The 26,390-nt window shown below is 47.1% G+C and overlaps 1 protein-coding gene across 3 annotated transcripts in view; it reads right to left on the reverse strand.

Moving 5' to 3' along the window:
* a2ml (alpha-2-macroglobulin-like) overlaps positions 1–26,390 on the reverse strand; it is a 58,188-nt gene that overhangs the window by 10,642 nt on the left and 21,156 nt on the right. For all 3 annotated transcript variants that reach the window (XR_008560013.2, XR_008560014.2, XM_054735001.2), the window contains 9 exons: positions 15,039–15,182; positions 14,823–14,913; positions 14,589–14,736; positions 10,874–11,099; positions 10,554–10,680; positions 10,309–10,430; positions 10,142–10,193; positions 9,750–9,833; positions 9,444–9,620 (listed from right to left, as the gene is read on the reverse strand). Coding sequence is in view for 1 of the 3 variants with exons in the window: in XM_054735001.2 (XP_054590976.2) it covers positions 9,444–9,620; positions 9,750–9,833; positions 10,142–10,193; positions 10,309–10,430; positions 10,554–10,680; positions 10,874–11,099; positions 14,589–14,736; positions 14,823–14,913; positions 15,039–15,182 (1,171 nt within the window). In the remaining 2 variants the exon portion in view is untranslated. The remainder of the gene's footprint in view (positions 1–9,443; positions 9,621–9,749; positions 9,834–10,141; positions 10,194–10,308; positions 10,431–10,553; positions 10,681–10,873; positions 11,100–14,588; positions 14,737–14,822; positions 14,914–15,038; positions 15,183–26,390) is intronic.

A 26,390-nucleotide genomic window follows, 5' to 3' on the forward strand; every position in this document is an offset into this window, starting at 1 on the left:
AGCAATCCTTAAGTAAAATTTACTACTTTTTAATACTTTTTTACTAGCTTCAGAATTTTTTTTAAAACCATCACAACACTAAATTGCAAGTGTTAATCAGCGACCTATTTACACATATTTTAACATATATAACATACAAAAAGAATAGACTTAGAGACTCACTGATGTTGACAACGTATTGCACATATTTATTTTACTTAGAAAATAAGCCAGGCACTTCTGTTCAGCGGTTCAGACAGTTGGCCACGAGGCCTGAAATGATGCACAACGACCACTGAATATGACGTCATCATTATGTGACCGGATATGCTAAAGTAGGGCTGCTCGATTATGGCAAAAACAATAATCACGATTATTGTGACTGAAATTGAGATCTCGATTATTTAAGACGATTTTTCAATTCATGTAGATTTTTATTTTTTTATTTTTATTCAGTCATAAAACTGCTCAGGGCACAATCAGGACAAAAATAAACAAGAAACAAGATGATCACTAAAATAACTCCTGATTCCCAGTATAAAAAGACCAATATACTTATAGCTCATAGTTTATGACCCAAGGGCTATAGACCTTGGTTTAACTCATTTAAGTCTAACCAGTACAGACCCAAATACCAATATCTTGCAAATACTGACAGCAAGAATTATACAGTGGCATTTATAACAAATACATGCAAATTGCTGTTCACTAAATGTTGCATAACATTTATTGAGTCATGTCAAGGTGCTGTAGGAGAGTGCACTAGCACCGTGTCCTCAGAGAGGTTAGTTATTATTTATCAGCGTGAGGAACTTATTTCTACCTTATTTATAAACTATTTATTTACAAGTCCATCAGTTAATGTAATAATTGCCCCAACCACAGCTGCACCCCCCACCCCCCAACCCGGTCTCGCAGCAATCAGGGGCAAGCTGCACGTGTGTTTAGCACGCTGCACGCGCACATTTGGCCGTTTTTAGCGGCTCAGGAGTCCGCAGGTGCGGTGTGTGTGTCACTCACTCTGGTTAATCCAACAGGGAGCCGGCTCCGAGAGCTGTCTTTAGCGACTGACACATCACTACATCATTCCCTTTCCTAATGTCCTGAAGAACGGTCCGGAGCGCAGGCGGAGTGTTTAGCTAACCTGCAGGAAATGTCGACGACAGTTATCCAGAAAGTAGCTAAGGGTTACCAGAGATGTTTCTGAGGTGTTCGCTAGGTACTTTTAAGATTTAAAAAGTCAAGAAGCGGGTCTGAGAAGCTGTTAGAAATAGCGTCAAAGTCGCTAAGTTAACTTGGCAACACTGGGAGGAGCGCTTCATTTGCAACTCAAGGCAGCGCAAGTGGGAGGAGCAAATAATCGGCTTGTTTTGTTTTTATAATCGTTCAAAACATTTCATTCGGAATATATTTCTATGTCGATGTTCAGAATACGACATCTGATAGTCTGAAAAAAATAATACCTAATTTGGAAAAAATAATACCTCTGAGACCAAATTTAACACTTTTAATGGCCTTAAATTTGACTATTTTTATTTATCACTTTTTAATGCTTTTTAAAACCCCGCGGACACCCTGGACTAAGACTACGAGGGGAAACTGGACCACAACTAAGACTACGAGGGGAAACTGGACCACAACTAAGACTACGAGGGGAAACTGGACCATGACTAAGAGGGGAAACTGGACTATGACTAAGAGGGGAAACTGGACTATGACTAAGATGGGAAACTGGACTACGACTAAGATGGGAAACTGGACTACGACTAAGAGGGGAAACTGGACTACGACTAAGAGGGGACACAGGAACTTCAGACTGGGGAACTTGAGACTGGGGAACTTGAGACTGGGGAACTTGAGACTGGGGAACTTGAGAGCAGGAGGGGCCCTCTTCAGAACAGGAGGGGTCCTCTTCAGAACAGGAGGGGTCCTCTTCAGAGCAGGAGGGGTCCTCTTCAGAGCAGGAGGGGTCCTCTTCAGAGCAGGGGCAGGAAAGGTCCTCTTCAGAGCAGGGGCAGGAGAGGTCCTCTTCAGAGCAGGGGCAGGAGAGGTCCTCTTCAGAGCAGGGGCAGGAGAGGTCCTCTTCAGAGCAGGGGCAGGAGAGGTCCTCTTCAGAGCAGGGGCAGGAGAGGTCCTCTTCAGAGCAGGGGCAGGAGAGGTCCTCTTCAGAGCAGGGGCAGGAGAGGTCCTCTTCAGAGCAGGGGCAGGAGAGGTCCTCTTCAGAGCAGGGGCAGGAGAGGTCCTCTTCAGAGCAGGGGCAGGAGAGGTCCTCTTCAGAGCCTGGAGGTGTCGACCCTTGGACTGGAGGCTCGTGGAAAGGTTTCACCGGAGCCCCTTGGACAGGCTGGGCTGGAGCCCCTTGGACCTCATCCGTCGAAGCAAGATGCGATATGTCCTCCCGGACCACCGCCAGAGCAGGATGCGATGCGTCCTCCCGGACCACCGCCAGAGCAGGATGCGATGCGTCCTCCCGGACCACCGCCAGAGCAGGATGCGATGCGTCCTCCCGGACCACCGCCAGAGCAGGATGCGATGCGTCCTCCCGGACCACCGCCAGGGCAGGATGCGATGCGTCCTCCCGGACCACCGCCAGGGCAGGATGCGATGCGTCCTCAGAGACCACCGCCAGGGCAGGATGCGATGCGTCCTCCGAGACCACCGCCAGGGCAGGATGCGATGCGTCCTCCGAGACCACCGCCAGAGCAGGATGCGATGCGTCCTCCGAGACCACCGCCAGAGCAGGATGCGATGCGTCCTCCGAGACCACCGCCAGAGCAGGATGCGATGCGTCCCCCGAGACCACCGCCAGAGGAGGATGCGATGCGTCCCCCGGGACCACCGCCAGAGCAGGATGCGATGCGTCCTCCGAGACCACCGCCAGGGCAGGATGCGATGCGTCCTCCGAGACCACCGCCAGAGCAGGATGCGATGCGCCCTCCGAGACCACCGCCAGAGCAGGATGCGATGCGCCCTCCGAGACCACCGCCAGAGCAGGGTGCGATGCGTCCTCCGAGACCACCGCCAGAGCAGGGTGCGATGCGTCCTCCGGGACCACCGCCAGAGCAGGGTGCGATGCGTCCTCCCGGACCACCGCCAGAGCAGGGTGCGATGCGTCCTCCCGGACCACCGCCAGAGCAGGGTGCGATGCATCCACCGGGACCACCGCCGGAGCAGGGTGCGATGCGTCCACCGGGACCACCGCCGGAGCAGGATGCGATGCGTCCACCGGGACCACCGCCGGAGCAGGATGCGATGCGTCCACCGGGACCACCGCCGGAGCAGGATGCGATGCGTCCACCGGGACCACCGCCGGAGCAGGATGCGATGCGTCCACCGGGACCATCGCCGGAGCAGGATGCGACACGTTGGAGGGTTCTGGGGAAGGTGACCACCTCTCACAGCAGGTCAGACCCTCCATGGCGACATCCTTCAGTGCAGACCCATATACCCTCCGGACATAAAGGTAGTAATTACCAAGTGCTGGGACCGCTATCAACTCTGGATGGGTGGAGAAGATGACATTTAACCTATCAACCGCCCGCAGACGTAAGTGGGGGCAGGTTGGCTTGGCAAAGACCTCCCACACAGCCTCCTCGACCATCTGCATCATCCCCTGAACAATCTCCTCCGTCGGGACCGGTCCATAAGCAGAACATGAGGTGCCGTCCGTGGAACCCGCCGACACCAGCACGGGAGAAGGATTAACCCTCTTATCAGCTCCAGAAAACCTCCGGGACCGCCGCCGTCGTGACCTGACAGGAGGGGTTTGAGGCTGGAGCGGCGTGGTCATGAACCCGCTGCACAAGACGTTTGCAGCAGGCCTGGACAGAGGAGTGGAGCCTCTGCGTGGCTCTGGCCTGATGGCCAGCCGCGTTCCCCAGAACGGTGACTCCTGCTCCTTCTCTAGCTCCATAAACTCCAGGAGTGTGAGATCCTCCATGACAGGTACGATGAAAAAAAAGAAGAAAAAAAATACTCCAAGTGCTGTGTCAGCGTTGGGTCAGATTTTTGGCCAGATTATTCTGTCATGAACCGAGTTCAGAATACCCGTGAAGACGCCAACACAGTAAAAATATATTAAAAAGTCTTTATTTAATGCAGAGGTACCTGGAGGGCAAGGCTGAGGCAGGTTCTGAGGCAGGCTAAGGTCAAAGTGGCAGGCAGAGAGCAAGGCAGGGGTAAGGCAAAAAACAAGGTCCAGAGGCAAAGATCAGGCAGGGTGGATGGCTGGAGAACTACTGGCAAGGCTGTAATAATCTGGCATCTGTTGACTGGATGGCTGGTTCTTTTATAGCAGGGGAAGCAGGTGAATGGGATGAGGCTGATTACAGGAGCAGGTGGAATGAATGGAGCTGATTGAAGCTGACAGGTTGCTGGGGAAAGCAGGGCTTGGCTGGAGCTTGGTGAGAGGAACCAGGTGAGCTGAATGAAGGTATAATGAGGAAGTGGAGGAGGGTGAAGGATGGGAGTCATGACAATTTTAGTTCTAAATCTAGGTTTTGTAAACACATCAGTTTCTTTCAGCATGTAAGTGCAAGTTATCTTTTCAAATATCCCCGAATGTTTGAATTTTAACCATAGGCCCTATCAAATAAAAAATGTTTTAAGCCTAGTCTTAAAAGTAGACAAGGTGTCTGCCTCAAGGACTAAAGCTGGGAGCTGGTTCCACAGGAGAGGAGCCTGATAACTAAAAGATCTGTCTCCCATCCTAATTTTAGATATTCTGGGAACCACCAGTAGACCTGCAGTCTGAGAGCGAAGTGCTCGGTTAGGAACATATGGAACAATCAGGTCACTGATGTATGATGGAGCTTGATTATTAAGAGCTTTAAATGTGAGAAGGAGGATCTTAAAATGAATGAATGAATGAATGAATGAATGATCAATTTATTCAGTCAGTCATCTTAAGATAATGTACAATCTATTCTGAATTTAACAGGCAGCCAATGTAGGGAAGCTAAGACAGGAGAGATATGATCTCTCTTTTTAATTCTCATCAGAACTCTAGCTGCAGCTTTCTGGACAAGCTGAAGACTTTTAACTACATTCTGTGGACTTCCTGAGAGTAATGTCATCGTCGTCTTCACCGCTTATCTGGCTCTTCACAAAAGGCTACTCACCCCATACTCCTGGAGCGTCCCCCACAGGGTGCCCCTGGGGACACAGTCATAAGCCTTCTCCAAATCCACAAAACACATGTGGATTGGTTGGGCAAGCTCCCATGCCCCCTCCATCACCCTTGCAAGGGTATAGAGCTGGTCCACAGTTCCACTGCCAGGATGAAAACCACATTTCTCCTCCTCAATCTGAGTTTCAACTATCGATTGGACCTTTCCAGGGAGGCTGAGGAGTGTGATCCCCCTATAGTTGGAACACACCCTCTGGTCACCCTTCTTAAAGATGGGGACCACAACCCCGGTCTGCCACTCCAAAGAAATTGCCCCCGATGACCACGCAATGTTGCAGAGACGTGTCAACCACGACAGCCCTACAACATCCACAGCCTTGAGATACCCAGGACGAATCTTATCCACCCCCGGGGCTCCACCGCTGTTTAGTTGTTTGACTACCTGAGCAACTTCTGCCCCAGAGAATGGACAGTCCATCCCCACATATTCCGGCTCTGGCTCCTCCTCGGAATGCGCGTAGGTGGGATTGAGGAGCTCCTCAAAGTATTCCTTCTACCGCCCGACTATAGCCCCAATTGGTGTCAGCAGCTCCCCATTCCCACTGTAAACAGTGTGAGCGAGTTGCTACCTCCCTCTCCTGAGGCGCCGGACAGTTTGCCAGAACCTGTTTGGAGCCAATCGATAGTCTTTCTCCATGGCCTTACCAAACTCCTCCCATGACCGAGATTTTGCCTCAGTAACTGCCGCTGCTGCACCCTGCTTGGCTATCCGGTACCTGTCTGCTGCCTCCGGAAACCCACAGACCAGCCATGCCCTGTAGGCCTCCTTCTTCAGCCTGACGGCTTCCCGAACCTCTGGTGTCCACCAGCGGGTACGGGGGTTGCCACCACGACTGGCACCGGCCACCTTGCGACCACAGCTAGCAACAGCCGCCTCAACAATCGCAGAGTAAAACAAGGCCCACTCGGAGTCGATGTCCCCCACTGCTCTTGGGAAGCGGTCAAAGCTCTGCCGGAGGTGGGAGTTGAAGACCGTCTTGACAGGTTCTTCTTCCAGACATTTCCAGCAGACCCTCACTATGCATTTGGGTCTGTCAGGTCTACGTGGCATCTTCCCCTGCCATCTGATCCAACTCACCACGAGGTGGTGATCAGTTGACAGCTCCGCTCCTCTCTTCACTCGGGTGTCCAAAACATACGGCCACAGGTCAGATGATACGACTACAAAGTCTGTCATCGACCTGCGACCTAGGCTGGCCTGGTACCAAGTGTACCGATGGGCATCCTTATGTTCGAACATGGTGTTCGTTATGGCCAAACTGCGGCTTGCACAGAAGTTCAATAACGAAACACCACTCGAGTTCAGATCAGGCGGGCCATTCCGCCCAATCACACCCCTCCACGTCATGCTGTCATTGCCCATGTGAGCATTGAAGTCCCCCAGCAGGACAATGGAGTCCCCTGATGGAGCACTATCTAGCACTCGCACCAGGGACTCCAAAAAGGGTGGGTAATCTGAACTGATATTTGGCGCATTAGCACAAACAATAGTCAGGACCCGTTCCCTGACCCGAAGGCGCAGGGAAGCTACACTCTTGTTCCCTGGGGTAAACCCCAACACACAGGCAGAGAGTCTTGGGGCTAACAAAAAGCCAACCCCAGCTTTCCACCTCTCACCCGGACCAACTCCAGCAAAGGAGAGTGTCCACCCCCTCTCAAGGACTTGGGTTCCAGAGCCAATGCTATGTGTTGAGGTGAGTCCGACTATATCTAGCCGGTACTGCTAAACCTCTGTCACAAGCTCCTGCTCCTTCCCCGCCAGGGAGGTGACGTTCCATGTCACAAAAACCAGTTTCCTTGTCCGGGGATCAGACCGCCAAGGCTCCTGCCTCGGTCTGCCACCCGATCCACACTGCACCGGACCCTTCATGTTCCTCCTGCGGGTGGTGGGTCCACAGTTGGATGAGCCCATGTATCCGGTTCGGGCAGGGCCCGGCCGGGCCCCATGGGCAAAAGCCCGGCTACCAGGTGCTCGCTCATGGGCCCCACCCCAGGCCTGGCTCCAGGGTTGGACCCCGGTAAACCTCCGGGCCGGGTACTCCGATTCTTTGTTTTTATGTCCATGAAAGATCTTCTGAACCGTTCTTTGTCTCAGAGTAATGAATTACAGTAATCCAGTCTTGATGTAATAAATGCATGAACTAGTTTTTCAGCATCACTCCTGGAAAGGATGCATCTAATCTTAGCAATATTCCGAAGGTGGAAAAAGGAAATCCTACAAACCTGTTTAACATGGGATTTGAATGACATGACCTGGTTGAAGATAACATCAAGGTTCCTTACTTTGTTCTCGGAAATTAATTCAATGCCATTCAGGTCAGGTGCTTGACCAAGCAATTTCATTTTCTGAAGTTCCAGTGCAAAGATGAGAACTTCAGTCTTGTCTTGATTTAAAAGCATAAAGTTTTGAGTCATCCAATTTTTCATGTCTTCAAGACAAGCCTGTAATCTAACTCACTGTAGCATCCAGCAATGGTCAGTTTGGGTACAGTCTGACCTTTCACCATATTTTCAACATCTGGTCAGAAAGGAGACACAATATTGCATGTGTTCCCTTCAAATGAACATTCACACCAGCTGGGATTCAAACTCTGCAAGTCTGAATCATAAACAATAACTTTCTTTCTCAATGTCTCATCTGTCTGCCTCCAGAAGAAAGAAGATCCAGCTTGAATCAGTTGCTAAATTCAAGAATGATTATAAACTCCTTCTATGACTTATAATCTAGATAATCATTAAACAAACATTTGTTTATTACTACTTATGATAATTATAGTATAATGAAATGCTTCATTAATCTGTGCTCACTGAATGGATGTTATGTTTGTCCAATAGAACCTGCAATGTGTTCACCATGTTTTGATGACAAGGTCCTCACACCTGCTCCACACATTAACAAGTACGGCTTGCAAATCCAACTCCCAACTCGCCACAAGGCGTAGCCGAGACTTTCGATGCTTTTATAACTTTGACACAGAGCTGCTACGTAGTACTCTTCTCATTTACGTAGTTTTGTTCTCTTTAGTCATTTCAAACAGACTCAAGTAAAGGTTTGATTACAGCAACCTTAAAATCCTGTGGTACATACCCATTTACTAAGGATAGATTGATTATATCTAGAATGGGGGCAGTAACCAAAGGAAATGAATCTTTAATTAATTTGGTTGGGATTGGATCTAAAATGCAAGTTGAAGGTTTAGATGAAGCTAATATTTTTGATAACTCTGAAAGCTCAACTGGATCAAAACAGTTCAAAAACAGATGAGGTTCTACAGTCACCTCTGATGCTCCCTCACTTACTGAGGAAGAAGAAATCACATTATGGAGGATGCTAAAGATTTTGTTTCTTATAGAATTAATTTTACTTGTAAAAATCACATAAAGTTGTTTAATAAGAAATCACATCACCCCCCCGTAAAATTCCCAACCCGCTTCAGCATCAGCAACAAGGTAAATGGCCTGCATTTGTGTAGCACCTTCTTTTATACATGGTGGTGGCAATACTGCTAACCACAGAACAACACTAGCCCAAGTTAATGCTATGTCTTTGCTGGACGACAGAAAAACCACTAAGAATAATATCAGAGCACACGTGTCACTTTCCAGGATGCACTGTGAATATCCAGACTTTGTAATTGTCAACATGACTGTTTAGCTTTCCATTGTAATTGAATTTCCATTGCAGGGCTTTATTATAGAGATGTTTTAGCTCATTTATCGGGGCTCCTGGGCCAGTTTCACATGCTGTCTTCAATGAAAAAAAGTTCTAGAACCCTTAAAATATAAGGCTGGAGAAAAGAAACAGTGTTGGGGCAAGATGCTTTTGAACATACATAATTACAACTACAAAATCCGTTTTATGCTTTGGCCCATTGTTGGCAACGTTTCCACCATAATTCCCAAAAACGCACCTACATCACCAAATGAAATTGACTTTGCTAGCTAATAGAGTGGTGCTTTTATGTTGCATAACTAGGCAAGTTTGAGCTTCATTATTCGTTACTGTAAAATCACAGCAGCTTAGTGCCACAAACAACTAGTCGGAACCTCCTCACCCTCCCTCCACACACACACACACACACACACACGCACACACACACACACACACACACACACACACACACACACACACACACACACACACGCACACACACGCACGCACGCACGCACACACACACACACACACACACTAATGGCTGCTGCATTTCTCTTTCTTTTTCTAACAGGTTTGACTCTACAGCTAACAAGCTGTATGATAAACATGAAGAAGTCTTACCACTGGTTAGGAAGTTTGATGCCTTTTCTTTAATGGCTGGGGTCAGCTGTTGGGTTTTTTGCAAATATTCAAGAATGTAGATGTTTGGAGCTAGTAAAGCCATGTTCTGCTCCCCACATCCATACGGCATCTGAAGCAGTCCATCCAGATTCTTCAGGGCACGGCCGAGAATGTCACCTGCAAAAGTCCAAATCAACCGCAGGAAGCAGATTTTCATGTGTGTAGACGATTAGAGCAAAGAGCATGGGGGGAGCACGAGGGGGAAATGACCCATTTTGTTTTGGTGCAATTAAAAAGAGATTTTACCAAGGACTGATACTGTTGCACGAGCAGATCCCTCAATCACATTTCCAGGAAGTTGTATTTCTGTTTCCTCTGTCAAAGTGTTTCCTGAGTACAGACAACAGTAACAACATTATTAAAGAGGCACATTTTTATTTTCATCAACAAATATCCCAAATGTCAAACTCAAGGCCAGGCTCAGTGTCTCTCCTTAGGCATGTTCTGGTATTTAATAATAAATCTCACACAAAGGGTCCCATTTCTGTATTAATGAAGTAAAACACCTGAAAAACAGGAGAATTTATCTCATCCTCTTTTCAAAAGATTTAACAGAAGTCCGTCCTCAAGGTGGACTAAGTTCTTAGTTCAGCCTCCGTGGAATTACGTTTGACACGCCTGATCTAGATCTGACTGACCTTTGGGGCAGAGCAGCCAGTTGTGTGTCTTTGTTACTTCTATTCCTTCAGCCTGAGAGAAAGGGATAAATAACGGTCAGGTTGGGTTACAGTGATGGTTTCATTAGTCAAAACTATTTCAATGACTTGATTCTTATTTTCTAGTCCTCATATTTAATTCTACCAACCTTTACTATAAGAGAACGCGTTACAACATCAATGCGGCCTCTTTCTGGAACGCTCACAATCTCATTGTCACAAGAAGCGTGTGACGGAATAGCCTCAGCAGTCACGGTCACATTCACAACCCCTAAAAAGGAACAAATGAGATGGATAGTTGTTCTTGCTGAGGTGGATCTCCCTGAGAAAGTGTCATCACTTCCTCCTGCCTCCAGCCTCATCATCATCGAGTGAATGAAAGTCTGGCCCTCACCTAAAGCTGTAGGAGCCATGATCCACCTGAGGGTTTTGCGCTCATTTCCACATAAACAACTGGTGTACTGGTCACCAGAGAGGGGGGTGAGGGTGAAATCTGAGGAGGGGGCGGGACTTATTTTGACCTGTTTGTGAGAGAAATTTTTAAAAATCAAGTAGTTCTAAATTAATAAAATCTTGTTTGTGACGAGTGAGTGATCGTTTTAATAACGACTTTGTTTTTGTTTACAAGAACTTAGCTCACTGATAACATATTGAATATTGTGTCTGATGCCGACTACATCAACGTGGCAGAATTCATGTAAAATGAACCATTACCATAATACAGCTGCTTAGATAGTTGAAGACAGTTGCTTTCAACTCAAAGTTTTCTCCCCGGATGATGGAGTAGGGAAGGGTAAGCTCAAGGAAAAACGGCTGGAAGACCGTGAGTTTTTCACGAGGAGCCAAACCAAAACCCTGAGGTGACAAACAGAACGTCTCCGTTTCCCAGGTGGTGATCGTGTCTGGCACAGTAAGAGGTACGTCCTTTGTTCCAGATGCTCTGCAGATGAACAAACACGTCAGGTCAAAGTCAATGTTTGCAAAAATGCTTAAAACATATAGATGTGTTTGTACTTTAGACTGGCCAAATGCACTTTCAGAAAGTTTCCTAATGTGTAGGTCAGATGTGGGTCACTGACAACCTCAGAGCGACTCACCAGAACCAACAGCCAGCATTAACACTTTTGTGATGTTGCTCTTATAAAATGGTTATTTGAAGAATACAGCAATGTGGGTGTTAGGGAACAGCATTTGAAGGAACATTAGATAAAAATAAATCTATCAAGTCCCTTCTCTTCACACCCTTTCCAGCTGTCAAGCATGATCAGCAGTGTTGAATACTACAGAAGGATCTAGTACTAGAAGTACATAGGAGCCTGAGTCAGTGTCATGGTCTGCGTCTACCCCCTCCTTTATGGGTCTCCTAATGTTTCATCCCTCTCTGGATTCCCTTCAGTGTTCTCTTAGCGCCCTCTTGTGTCCTTTGTCTGCATCTCTGTTATGTGTCGTATGTTGTTACCTTTTCTAATCTTTCCTCCCAGGTCAGCTCCAGCCTCTTTGTCCCCAGCTCGGTGTGTGTGGTTATGTGTGTGTGGGTGTATGTGCTATGTCCTCCTCCAGCTAGTTTGTGTGAGCCCTTCCCTCTGTCTTTAGGTAATTGTTGTTTAGTTTTGTGTTTAGGTATTTGCCCTCCTCTGTTTCTGTTTTCCCCATTGAGATAATTATTGTCACCTACCTTCCCTCCAGCCCTCACTCCACACACCTGCTTCCTGTTTCCTTAATTGGTCTCCCAGTCTATTTAAGCCCTGTCTTGTCTTTGTCTTGTGTCGGTCCATTGAATGTGTATTCTGTCAGTGTTTGCTCGTGCTCTTGGTGAGCTTTGTTTCTCCAGTGTTGGGGTTTTGGACTTTGGCTCGCTGCCTGGATTTATTTTGTTCATCCCTTCAAGAATAAAGGATTTTACTTTTCATCATCTCTGCCCCGTGTCATCCTGGGGTACTGCATATTTGGGTCCTAACATCCGCAAAAAGTGACAGTCAGTTGCTGATAAAACATCATTGATCACACAAATATGCAGATTCTGCTGTGCAGCTGCCTAAAACCAGACTGAAAATGTTCTAACAAAGGCCTTCAAGGTGTTGCATTAGTTGGTTATACACGATCTTCTCCGGTACCATGTACAAAAAAGCTGTTTTAAGATTAGACATGATGGTCCTGTCTAAGCCTAGACAACCACGTTTAAAAGCTGAGGGAACCACACCTGAAGATAAGCAGATATTCATTATTTCAAGAATAAATACAGACACGCAGTCTGGGAGTACGTTGTTTATCAGCAGCAGCAGCAGCCTGGCAGAGGAGGGATGGCATATCTGCTTAAACAGACAAACTGAGACTGGACAATTAAGTTAGGTCATGCAGCAAAAGACACTGAAAAGTCTCGTTACGCTCTGATCAAGGATTTGGAGATCCAGGGTCAAGTGAAATTCTAGTAAACCCACAAAAAGGTGGATGAAGGTAATGCACTAGCTTATTAGCAGAAGGAAATGTTAATTGGCCTGTATAGCTCTTTCTAGAGTCCTAGACCCCAACTCCCCCAAGGCATTTTACAACACCATCAGTCCTTCACCAATTCAAATCAAATCAAAGCTTTATTTATAAAGCGCCTTCCGTAACCCTGTCAGGAAGCCCAAGGCACACACACACTTTCACACCCTGGTGGTGATGTAGCCACAGCTGCCCTGGGGCGTACTTACAGAGGGGAGGCTGCCGAGTACTGGCGCCACTGGTCCCCCCGACCATCACCAGCAGGCAGGGCGAGTTACATGTTTTGCCCAAGGACACAACAGCAGCACTCTCTGCCAGGGTCGATCCTACAACCCTCTGGTTACTGGACAACCCACACTACCCCCCTGAGTTACTGCTGCCCAAAGTAGAAAATAATATGGACAGCTATGGGCTTGGTGCTGCTGTCTGTGCAGTCCAACTCCATCTTCATCAAATGGCGGTGAGCTCTACAACCAACACCGTAAACGCTCCCATTCTGTCCAGCTTGAGTCCTCAGAAGCTGTAGTCATTTCATTTTCTTCTCTCTCTCTCTCTCTCTCTCTCTCTCTCTCTCTCTCTCTCTCTCTCTCTCTCTCTCACTCACTCACTCACTCACTCACTCACTCACTCACTCACTCACTCACTCACTCACTCACTCACTCACTCACTCTCTCTCTCTCTCTCTCTCTGACTGATAACGAATCGGTTTTGTTGGACCCACTGACTTGCGGATTTGCTTCTTTAACTCTTGCACACAAACAGATTTTGTTCTAACTAACCATGATGACTGTTGCCATTTACTGTTAAATGGTGCATGCCTTGAAAACAAATTGTGTGGTGTGTTTTTAGCTTAACCCCTTCTTTCCACCGGAGCCGTCAGCAGCACGTCTTGCTCGCGTAAGCTGCTGCTTGGCCCTTCCCACGAGACACGAAGCAGCAGGGGAGCAGCCGTCACCGACCGAGCACGAAGTCACACGAGTGACTTCGTCAGTAAACACAACAACAAGCAGGAGAAAACTACAACATGGTTTGTGTTTTATGTTCTGTCTGTTTTATAATCGCCAATACGGACCTGAAAAACAAAGGAGACCGCTAGCTAGGTGATAACTTCTCACGGGGACGCACAGTTAGTACATTTTTTAAAGTAAAGCAACCGGAAGGCAGTACGTTTCTTTTTTCTGAAAATCTCGGGAGCTTCGCTCCGTTTCCGCGTCCGATTTCCTGTCTTTCCTTCCCCAAAAATGTCGAACTTGACCCGTTTCAGAGGCGTCGCGCGTAGAAAATAGAACCGGCGCGTAAAGGCCGCGACATGCTGCTCCTGAGACGCGGCCGACTCGCGCTGCTGACGGCTCCAGTTGAAAAGGTTCTGTTGACCACAGCGGTTCCTATCAGCAGCTATGACGTGCTGCTGCAGTAACGCGCTGCTGATGGCTCCGGTGGAAAGAAGGAGTTAAGGCCATCTTCCGGGGGAACTGACAAGAATAATGACATTACATCAGTATTCAAAGGAGCATCATGATAAAGGAACTGCTATACGCAAATAACTTTGGTGCAAATGTGCACCTGTGCAGTAGTTATGTATATAATACAATACAAAGATAACATAGCTTCATAAACCAGGAGGCTGAAGGTCATAGTAACACAAGGCTATAGTTTGTCTCACAACTTGTCTACTTTGATTTTTGGGGCTAACTGATTTAGTAAAGTTACTCATACAATTAGGATACCACTAGGTGTCCTTTTTGTGGAGCAGAAAACACCCTGAAAAATGTCGGCATTCAGCTACTTCCTCTGGCATGCTTGGAATACCGAGGCAGGACCGGTAAATAACAAGGAAAAGGTCCAGTCACCATAGAAAAACATTTATATTAATTATTGCATTGGTGTGTATAGTGAGATGGCAGAGAAAAATGTTATGAAAAATTGCTACATGTCAGAGGCTCACCCGACTTCCACCAGATCCCATATCCAAGTTTCAGGGAAAAAGGTGCGAACTGTGATGTCTGTCGGTAACGGTCCAGCATTCCCGCCCAAAGCTGGTACTGGTGGTCCAGCCATGCCACGTGACCTTGTTACATAATCAACAGCAATTCCTCCATTAACAGAGGGACAAAAAGAAATAATTAAGGATAGTTAAAGAAGTGGGAACCAAGTCACACGAGACAAGTTAAAACAGTACCATTGTGTCCTTGATGATATTCTCTTCCCTTGAATTTTAAACACGAAGGCATTTTCAGAGCCAAATTTGTTGCCATCTTTAGTCCAATGTTCTGCATAATCCAACAACAGGCATCATCAAAAAATGTCGTGCACAGAAACAAAACCTAGGCTTTTAGGAGCCTGTGAGTGTTTATTATATAACGATTAGTATTATCCAACTGTTCTTTTCACATACCTGGAAAACTGTGTGGGCATCTTTTGTTTTTTCATCAGGATAAGGCAGAGCATATCTCTTTGGCCTCACATGTAAACATTCTGCTCGATCCCAGATCTTATATGGGGTATTTGTCACCTTTTTGACAGGCAACAAATTAAATATCTGAGAAAAATAAAGAAATAATAAAAACAAACATGTGTCAACGCACTCGTGAAAAAGAAATTGTCCTGTGAAGTTCAAACAACTGGGCACAATATTTGAAAGGGGACACTTTGTGATTTGATTTAGTTATGATAGTTCTGTGATCAATACAAAACATGTGCGTTAAAGGTTTATGTGCATTTGTTTATTTTATCCAAAGCGAGCGACGTACAGTTGTTAACCTATAGGGCACGTTGTGCTCTGTGGGGGAAACTGCAGTACCCGGAGGAAACACACGCATGCATGGGGAGAACACGCAACTCCATGCAGAAAGACTGCAGCTGGGTTTCAAACCTGCAACCTTCTTACTGCAACAGTGCTAACAACTGTGCCACCACGCAGCCAGACGTGGGACACTCGTTTAATCAATACTTTTACAATTGTCTCTAGTAGGAATGAATGCCGTGAAAGTCGTACTTAGGGGTGGGGGTATACCGGTGCACCATCTCCAGGAACTAGAAATGGCCCACATCACAACTGAGCTTCAGACGGCAGGTCTTAAGCCCTTTTCAGATAGACATTCTGGAACATGTGCGGACAATTCAATCCGGTATTTAACCGGAACTGTGTTTGCAGACACACCACTTTTGTACCGGAACTTGTCCTTTCGGCTGCGTTCACACAGCGGGGAAAAGTTCCAGATGTCTGACGGTGGTGGTGGGGGGGTGGGGGGGGGGAGAATCGGACTTATGTTAAGAAGAAGAAAATATAATTTCTATAGCGCCCCTCAAGATAAAAATCACGAGGCGCTTAAGCATAATTCTGCGCACACGAAGACGCATAAGAGACCTGGATGATGAAGCTCAATGGTTAAAGGAATCACTGAGGCAGTGTGAAGCGCTCCGTCGCGCGTCTAGGCGGTACCGTAGGAGGCGAGCTGCCGTGGTTCGCCGCATGCTACAGGAGCGAGTTATATAGGTGCGCAGAGCGTCCCCCGGTCCCCTCCTCCTCCCCCTCCCCCTCCCCCTTGTCCGGAACTCTACCTCACCAGTCTGAAGCAGCCAGCCTGTCCGTAACAAGTCCGGACCTGTTACTAGGGGCTTCGTCCGGGTAAATTCCGGAACACGTTATCCAGATGTTTGTATTCAGACACAAAGGTCTTACGGACAGAGTCCGGAACATTTCCGTTTTTCATGGCCTGTCTGAAGGGGGCTTTGGAGTCTTATTTCCTGATCATGGACATTTTCAGATGTAATGTGACGTCTACCTCAGAATTGCAACATGGATGTTTTATCTCAACAAATAACACATGCCTGGAGGAGCTTCTGCTGTGTGGTGAAGTTGCTAACACTGAAGGCTAGCTTCTACTAGCATAAGCATTCTCTGCTGTTTCCTGGACGCTAAACCAGGATAATCATGCCAACTTTTGACCAGCCCTGCCCCTCCAACGGCTTAAAGTAGGTCTTGATTACCACAAGGGCTCTAAAGATAATCTTATCAGATTGTGTGGTGTGTTATCAGCACTCAGGTATGCTTGGAAGGACGTTGGGACCACTCTGATCATAAAGCTTTGAAACATGTTGAGTTGTCATGTTCTGATTTTCGAGGACAAATGAATGCGCTGCCTGTGTAATGTGGCATTTAGCCAATCAGAAAGCGGAGTGATGGATGTGAAAAGCATCAACCTTGTTTGTTTTCTTCTTACAAGATTTCCCGTCGGATCGCGGAACTTCCATGAAAGAAATTGCGTTGTGTGTAGTGTGTACTTTTGGATGAGTTGCTGTGATTCAGCTGTGGGAACCAGGCTTTAGGTTGTCTCCTTTATGCACTGAACTAATCTGTCCAATCAGCATTTTACAGAAAATATTAATTCAACTGAACAGAACTTCCTGCAAAACGCTGGCTTCAATTCTGGACTTAATAGAAATAGCATTTGTTGTTATTTGAATGATTTTTGTTATGAACTGGGTCTACACACAGCCGTCTTAATGCACTGGCCAACCGGGGCAGGGGCCAGGGGCAGATGATGTTTAGGGGCCTATCATGTCAGGTAAGAAAGAAAAACAAAAAACAGTGTTTTATAACTTGTCAGGTTTTCTGTCTATCTTAGATGCTGACTTAAGGCTGCTGATTGGTCCAAATTACGAGTGACCTACGTGACCTCGAAAAGCCCATTGGACCATGAGCTGACCAATCAAACTATTTAGATGATTTCAGGGCATGTTCCTCTAGACGTAAGGAAACTGGGAAAATGTGAAGAAGCTTCGAGATAAAGAATTAAGAGAAAGTGCCAAAGCTGACAGAAGAAGTTGAACGTGGCTCACACACCTGCAGACCAGGCTGCAGACACGGAGCAGACCGCGCAGCAGGGAACCGCTTGGTTCGGCCGTCTGTTCCATCATTGATGTGCGTTTCTCTTCACTGCCCAAGTGGCAAAAAGACGTGCACTAATCACAAGCTCGCTTCCGATGCGCTCTGCTTGACAACTGTTTGTGCAAACCGTCTCTTTGAACTCGAGTAGCCAAATAAACTGGTGAAGTTATATGCACCACGCCCGTGTGTTCATCAGCTCTATAGTTTCTTGTTGATGCCAAAGATATGTGATGATTTAGCCTGTTATCCCGCAATGGAACTTTTATCACTGACTGAAGCTTTTCATTTCAAGCAGCTTGTTTCTGAACCTACCCACCAGAAAGGCCATATTTTAAATTTGGTTTTCACACTTGGCCTGGACACTTTGAATTTGTCTGTAAATGATGTCCATTTGAGTGATCACAGTTTTGTCTCATTTGATCTTAACTTCAGTCCTGAATCCAAGCTTCTAGAAAAAAGGTCCCTGAGACGTCTTATCACTGATAACAGTGCAGATAGTTTTTCTGACATGTTTGATCCTCTTTTATTTCTGGATTGTCTCGATGAGGATCTTTTAATGCACTGGATTAACGACCACGGTGTTGAAATTCTTGATCAGGTAGCTCCTGTTAAATCTAACGTATCGAAAACAAAGGAAATCGTGTCCTTGGATAAATGAAGAAATCCTAAGTCAAAAGAGGCTATGTTGAAAGACTGAACGCTTGTGGAAATCATCAAAATTAGAGGTCCATAGACTTTACCTCTGGGATCTTGTGTCATCATACAACGAGATGGTTGAAAATGCAAGGTTTAATTAAATTTGTCAACTGGTAACCTCATCTAAGAAACATCCCAAAGTGTTATTTGACACGATAAATTCCCTTGTATGTCCTGCGCCTGCAGTTACCCCTGTTTTCTGTGAAGCAGATAGCAACATCTTTTTGAGATTTTTCACAGACAATATAGAGATGACTAAAGATAATATTTTGTCCTCCCCTGGTGGTTCTCCTTTAGTCTCTGAGCCCACCTCCAGTATGTGGTGCTCTTACAAGACTGTGACACTTGCTGACATTTCAGTGCTAGTGGCTAAGATGAAGCCTTCACATTGTTCATCCGACGTCATTCCTTGTAGGCTCTTCAGAAAAGTGTTTGAGGTAATAGACTCGTGTATTACCAAAATGGTCAACTTCACTCGTGTTTCCCAACGCGCTTAAACATGCCATTGTGGAGCCACTACTGAAGAAAGTAGCAAGGGCGTCAGTTTGTTTTCAGAATTGCTGGGGACAATAACCATACACTTGAGTGGGGTTTAAAAATTGCTGGGGACAATAAAGTAGGCTAGCACAGGGGTCGGCGGCTCTGGAACCGCATGCGGCTCTTCCATCCTTCTGATGCGGCTCTCTGTGCTTGTGAAATAATGAATGGATATTTAAATAAAAAGCTTTATATTTTACTGCATTAATTTTACATCTGTAAGCTAATTCTAAATGTAAAGATTGTCTGCGTAAACCTGAACAGTTCCAACCCGGTCTTAATGTGAGACCGGGTTGATGCGTCACGCTTGTGCGTAATCATATCGGCGCTTCTGAGCTGCTTTCTGACCTTCCCCACCTACAAAGTTTAATTACAACAATCAAACGTGACAGAGCCTGGATTTGTATTCTGAACAGTCTAAACATGTTTTAAAAAGAAACTTCGTCTTCGTCTTCGTCTTCCTCCGCTTATCCGGGTCCGGGTCGCGGGGGCAGCATCCCAATTAGGGAGCTCCAGGCCGTCCTCTCCCCGGCCTTGTTCACCAGCTCCTCCGGCAGGACCCCAAGGCGTTCCCGGACCATATTGGAGATGTAACCTCTCCAACGTGTCCTGGGTCGACCCGGGGGCCTTCTGCCGGCAGGACATGCCCGAAACACCTCCCCGGGGAGGCGTCCAGGAGGCATCCTGACCAGATGCCCAAACCACCTCAACTGGCTCCTTTCGATCCGGAGGAGCAGCGGTTCTACTCCGAGTCCCTCCCGAATGTCCGAGCTCCTCACCCTATCTCTAAGGCTGAGCCCGGCCACCCTACGGAGGAAACTCATTTCGGCCGCTTGTATCCGCAATCTCGTTCTTTCGGTCATTACCCAAAGCTCATGACCATAGGTGAGGATTGGGACGTAGATCGACCGGTAAATCGAGAGCCTGGCTTTCTGGCTCAGCTCCCTCTTCCCCACGACGGATCGGCTCAGCGTCCGCATCACTGCAGACGCCGAACCAATCCGCCTGTCGATCTCCCGATCCCTCCTACCCTCACTCGTGAACAAGACCCCGAGATACTTAAACTCCTCCACTTGAGGTAGGACCTCTCCCCCGACCCGGAGGTGGCAAGCCACCCTTTTCCGGTCGAGAACCATGGTCTCAGATTTGGAGGTGCTGATCCTCATCCCAGCCGCTTCACATTCGGCCGCGAACCTACCCAGCAAGAGCTGAAGGTCAGAGCTGGATGAAGCTAGGAGGACCACATCATCCGCAAAAAGCAGAGACGGGATTCTCCTGCCACCAAACTCGACACACTCCACACCACGGCTGCGTCTAGAAATTCTGTCCATAAAAGTGATGAACAGAACCGGTGACAAAGGGCAGCCCTGGCGGAGTCCAACCCTCACTGGGAACAGGTCCGACTTACTACCGGCTATGCGGACCAAACTCACGCTCCTCTGGTAAAGGGACTGAATGGCCCTTAACAGAAAGCCACCCACCCCATACTCCTGGAGCGTCCCCCACAGGGTGCCCCTGGGGACACGGTCATAAGCCTTCTCCAAATCCACAAAGCACATGTGGATTGGTTGGGCAAACTCCCATGCCCCCTCCATCACCCTTGCAAGGGTATAGAGCTGGTCCACGGTTCCACGGCCAGGACGAAAACCACATTGCTCCTCCTCTATCTGAGATTCAACTATCGATCGGACCCTCCTCTCCAGTACCTTGGCGTAGACCTTTCCCGGGAGGCTGAGGAGTGTGATCCCCTATAGTTGGAACACACCCTCAGGTCACCCTTCTTAAAGATGGGGACCACCACCCCGGTCTGCCACTCCCTAGGAACTGCCCCCGATGACCACGCAATGTTGTAGAGACGTGTCAACCATGACAGCCCTACAACATCCATAGCCTTGAGATACCCAGGACGAACCTCATCCGCCCCCGGGGCTCCGCCGCTGTGTAGTTGTTTGACTACCTCAGCAACTTCTGCCCCCGAGATCGGACAGTCCATCCCCAGGCCTCCCAGCTCTGGTTCCTCCTCGGAATGCGCATTGGTGGGATTGAGGAGCTCCTCAAAGTATTCCTTCCACCGTCCGACTATAGCCTCAGTTGACGTCAGCAGCTCCCCATCCCCACTGTAAACAGTGTGAGCGAATTGCTGCCTTCCTCTCCTGAGGCGCTGGACAGTTTGCCAGAACCTCTTTGGAGCCGATCGATAGTCTTTCTCCATGGCCTCACCAAACTCCTCCCACGCCCGAGATTTTGCCTCGGCAACTGCCACTGCTGCACCCCGCTTGGCTATCCGGGGTTAAAAAGAAACGTATGACAAAAGTGGCACCTGCTCAGTAAAACCATCAACAGGGTGAAAAATACCAAAAATTGAAGGCAGAGACGGGCTACAACTTCTGGATCCATTTTATATAAATTGTTTTATTGATTATCGTCTAATGAAAGATAATTAAGACGTACATGAGCGATCAGGCGCGTTGCAAGCTTTTCAAAAGTGTGGGGGATGTTGTCTGTGCCTAAAATAATTTCATGTTATTCATCTTGTTAGTTTAATTTCCGTAATAGCGGAGCAGGTGCGAATTTTAGACGCGTCACGCACGTCTCCGTTTCAAACATGTTTAAACTGTTCAGAATACAAATCCAGGCTCTGTCTCGTTAGATTGGTGTAACTAAAGTTTGTACTGAATGAAACTTTACATTAAACCATGTTGAAAAGTAAAGGATCCGATTAAATAGTTTCCCCCTCATTTACAGTCAGTACAGTGCAGTGCGCACGGCTCTGGGGTTAATCAAGTTTAATTGTAACATTAATATGTTACTGGACACGCTGGTCTGGTTGGTTAGACCAGTGTTTGAAGTGGAAAACACACACACACACACACACACACACACACACACACACACACACACACCAATTAAAATAATGCTGATAGCGTGGATAGAAGACAGGTGATGGTTTACGTATTTAAATGATGATCAGGCTGCTGTAAAATGTAATCTCCATCCACATCCAGACACAATCATCCTCTATTCTTTCTCTATTTGCTCTGCTTTTGTCTGGGCTGATCAGCTGACGGTGCGCGCGGCACGCCTAGCGGCTGATGCACATTTTACGCATTTGGAGAGGTGGACTGGATGCTTTGCGTTTACTGGAAGTTGGTCCACTCAACGCACGGTTGTAGACTAAATATTAATGACAAATGAATGAAAATTAAATTGTGAGTTTTTACTTCATATTTTAGAAATAAAAATGACTGGGGAAAACATTTATGACGTCTTTTTAAACTAAATTTTCTAGCGCGACCTGCCTGCTTCACTTAAGTCACTGCTTATTAAGGTCAGTCCAAAATTACCGTGGCCCACCCAAAAATGAAAACCTGGCGCCGCGCCAGTTATAAACCTCTGCAAATTGTTGTTCTTCACTTTATCAAACTCAGACTTTGTACAGCTAATGCCAAGATGTAAAATTATGAATTCAGTCGAGCTCTTCCGTCCCTCACTCTCCTGCTCTCCTGGAAACCCGACATCGGCTGGGAGGTGAAGAAGGAGATGAGGCAAACAGAGTGAGTGCGACGTAAAGAAACCAGACTGGTGTGGAGGTGAGCAAAACAGCTGGAAAAGTGTGGGTGTTGAATCCCCCACGGGTGCGATGCCCCCGGCTGCTGTCACCTGTTGTGAGCAGCGCTCTGCTGTCTGAGGGTAGGCCCCGCCCGCAACGCTGCGGCTGCTGCGGTGTTTTCTTTACCGTGGGAAATGGGTAATAATGGCTCTTTGATGGGAACAGGTTGCCGACCCCTGGTATAAGATCTGAGCAGGTAAAACAAAAATCCTCATCAGCAGGCTTTTTTGAAAGTGGGGGGGGACACAGCTGCCGATCATGAATTTTGCCGGGGACATGTCCCCGGCGTCCCCGGTTAAAATGACGCCTATGGAAAGTAGGTTTAGACCCAACTGACCTTGGCAACTATAGACCTATTTCCAAACTTCCGATTCTTTCTAAGATTGTTGAGAAACTGGTCTATGAACAGATGTCTACCTTCCTCAACCAAAGTAACATCCTTAAGCTATTTCAGTCTGGTTTCCGTGAACATCATTCTACGGAAACAGCTTTATTGAAAGTGTCCAGTGATGCTATGATGGCTGCTGATTCTGGAAAATGCACTGTTCTGATTCTCTTGGACCTTTCTTCAGCCTTCGATACAGCTGATCATCAGGTTTTGCTGATGAGACTGAGGGACCAAATTGGACTATCAGAGACAGTCCTTCAGTGGTTCTCCTCTTATTCATCAGAACATAGCTTTAGTGTTACAGCAAACCAAACAAGGTCAGAATCTGCAGAATTGTTGAGTGGAGTGCCCCCAGGCTCCGTCCTGGGTCCTGATCTTTTCTTGTTGTATTTGACCCCTTTGGGTAAGATCAATCAAAGGTTTAGTGACGTTTCACTCCACCTATTTGCTGATGACATTCAGCTATACTGCTCTTTTAAGCAGTCTGAGCTGAATAAGTTAGACTCTTTGCTCCATTGTTTAGTGGGGATAAAGACATGGCTTAATGAAAATTCCCTGCAGCTAAATGCTAACAAAACAGAAACTCTGGTTGCTGCCCCTGTTGGTTCTGTCCCGGAGATTAAGCAGTTCCTGGGTGATTTGGGCAGCAGATCTGTGAAGTTAAGCCTTAGAAATTTAGGAGTCATCTTTGACAGTGAAATGTCTTTAGTGCAGCACTGTTAGCAGCTAACGAGACACTGCTTTTTTCAACTAAGGAACATCTCAAAGCTTAGATGTGTGGTGTCAAGAAATGATTAAGATCTCCTCATTCATGCCTTTCTGTCATCCCATTTAGACTGTTGTAATAGTTTATTTTCTAGTCTGAACAAGAAGGAGCTCCATTGCCTGCAACTAGTGCAGAACTCTGCTGCAAGAATCCTGATGCGCACGAATAGAAGGTTTCACATATCCCCCATCCTAAAGGAGCTTCATTGGCTGCCTGTCTTTTAGGTTTAAGTTTAGGCCAGCGGCAAAGCCGTCTACGCGTTCTGTTCCATGGCGAAATCGAAACGTCCGTTGTTTTGCTTGGCTGTGTCAGGTTGGAGGGAATTAAGGTTATTTAAGCGGTTCAGAGTTAATAAAGCGGTAGATATGATGTTTCACAAGGTGCTGCTAGAGTTATGTGAAATCTTACTTCTGATTTTACTATAAAACATAATAATAGTCAACTTCTCATCCATGTTTGCTCGGAGATGTACGGAGCATCCTGTCCGCTCAATGGTCAGTGAATGAAACCTCCGTTGATTGGTCCTCGTCCGAGCGACAGCGATGAAAAGTTGAATATTTCAACTTTCTGGGATTGCGTCGCAGGGTCGCCTGTGCACAACACGTGCACAAGCACAAAATTTCACACGCACGTTTTTCGCGTTTGGCTTAGTAGGAGGGAGACCCGCAATTATCGCTTTGTCGCGCATGTCTCATTGAAAATGAATGGAGAAAGGGTCAAACTCTGGTAACCGGTGATGGTTGTACCCCATGTGCAGCAGTACCGGGACCAGAGTGAATAGGGTGTGTATGGGGAGCATGAGTGGGTGTCCGGAGTGCATTTTTGCAAGTCTTTGGTTGTATGTGCATGTGTGAGCATGAGGGAGGGAGTGTGTGACTATGTTTGTGTATGATTGTATATGTCAGGTGGGGCCTTTGATTCCTCCCCTCTCCTGGGACTTCTTTTGATGATATAGATCTTCGTCTCCGCTCCCCCTGCCACACCTGGTGTGGGGTGTGGTGCCTTGGTCTGCTGGAGTGTTCGTAGCTCCCAGGTCAGGGGGTTTAAGATTTTTGGCGTCTGCTTGGTCAATCCCGGTGGCTGCCAGGTGGGGTCTGGGTCCCTGGGATCTGCTGGGTCCCCGGCGGGGGTGGTCGCCCCTGGGTCCCGGGTCGCTGGGTCCCGGGCTCGGCTGGCTAGGGGGTGGGAGGCTGGGTCGGGCTTGTTGGCTTGCCGCTGGTATCTCCTGGGACTCTGCCAGCTGCTGGTTGTGGTCCCCCGGGGCGATCCTCTGTGCCTCTCGAGGGGGGTGGGGGCCTTCCTGGTTGCAGTCTCCTTCGGGTTCCTGTGTTCTGGGGCAGCGCCTGGATCTCTGGGACTTGGAGCTCCCTCCGTCTCCTACACATCTTTGGGGGGCGGATCTGTGGTCCCTCACACTCTCTGTTGGATGCTCCGATAGAGAAACCTTACATAAACAAGCGAGTGTACACACACAGGTGCTCACATGGTGCTCTCATCAGTATGGGTTTGGGCATGTTCAACACAGGTCTTAAGGCTGTCGTTGCCACTAAATGCACTATGATTTACGTGTGATTGTTCAGTTAAACAATGTTGATTTTAAATTTCATCATCAGGTTGACACAGTGATAGCTTGCTCCTGATGTTTTGTTGTGTGCCCCATTTTTTTCTGCTCTGTCTCTTTCTGCAGGTCTAGAAGTATACTCTTGTTCATTATTGTTTATTTTTGTGGAACCCCACCCCCTTCCCCCCTCTCTCCCCACCTTTTGTATTTTCCTTTGTCTTTCACCTCTGTCTCCATGTCTGGTCGGAATTACAAAGCATTCAAAAACAATAACAATAAAGTTTTAAGTATCAGGCGTGACCAGGCCCCCACAATGCATTTTATGATTAGAGCAGATTAAAGCTGCTCAATGGGATGAAAATTTTGTTGGAATTGTTACTTTTGAATCAGAACCCTAAAAGAGGAACCAACTTCATTTTGATACAAAACAAGCAATAAAACATTTATGCATAAACAACGTAGCCAAATGAATAAGAGAATATCATTTCTAATTGAAAAATTTGCATTGGAAAGAACTTCCAGAAGGTAATTTGTAATTTAAAGAACATCATGATAATGTTGAAGTAACAATAAGTGTGCTATAGTTGTAAAAATGCACACACACACACACACACACACACACACACACACACACATAGTTTTTAAGCATGTGTCGTACACGTATTGACATTGATTCTAGGGCAGAGTGCAGTAAGAGAAGGTTTTAGGGCAGGGATCCTGCAGCAGGGGGATGGGGTGCTGCTGCAGTTTGGATCGCTGGCTGTAATGAACATAACACACAAGCTTGCAATATAAAGAACAGCCTGTCCCCCTCCAGCTCGGCTGTGTGACTGCACTAACCTGTCCTGTGGGACCCTCACCATGTGACCCTCATGTCCATGCTGTCTCTGGAGGAGCAGATAGGAGACAAGACCTCCTGTAACTTAAAATGAACCAAAGCTTCCTCCCAATTTCTCTTTAAGCTGAATTTAACATCAGTTTATCATCATGGAACAAAAGAATAAAGTGGAACAAGAACTTCTATCTTCTATTTCTCTCTCCTTTTAACTTCTCCGTGTTCCTAAATAAAAGAGACAGACGATCACGCTGCAGCCACCGTCACTGACCCCGCCCCCTCCCCAAGACCAGATCTCCCAGCATCACAACACTCGGTCTAACTGAGCGCTTCCAGGAGAAATAATAATGAAGTTATGAAAATAATAATGCGTGTTTGGAGGAGCGTCCTCCAATCCTCTCTCTTGTGTGAGCAGACCATCTCTCTCTCTCTCTGTCTCAGTCGCTGATCGAGCGAGCGGAGC

Source organism: Nothobranchius furzeri, chromosome 13 (genome assembly GCF_043380555.1).
Source record: "Nothobranchius furzeri strain GRZ-AD chromosome 13, NfurGRZ-RIMD1, whole genome shotgun sequence".
Taxonomy (NCBI): Eukaryota; Metazoa; Chordata; class Actinopteri; order Cyprinodontiformes; family Nothobranchiidae; genus Nothobranchius; species Nothobranchius furzeri.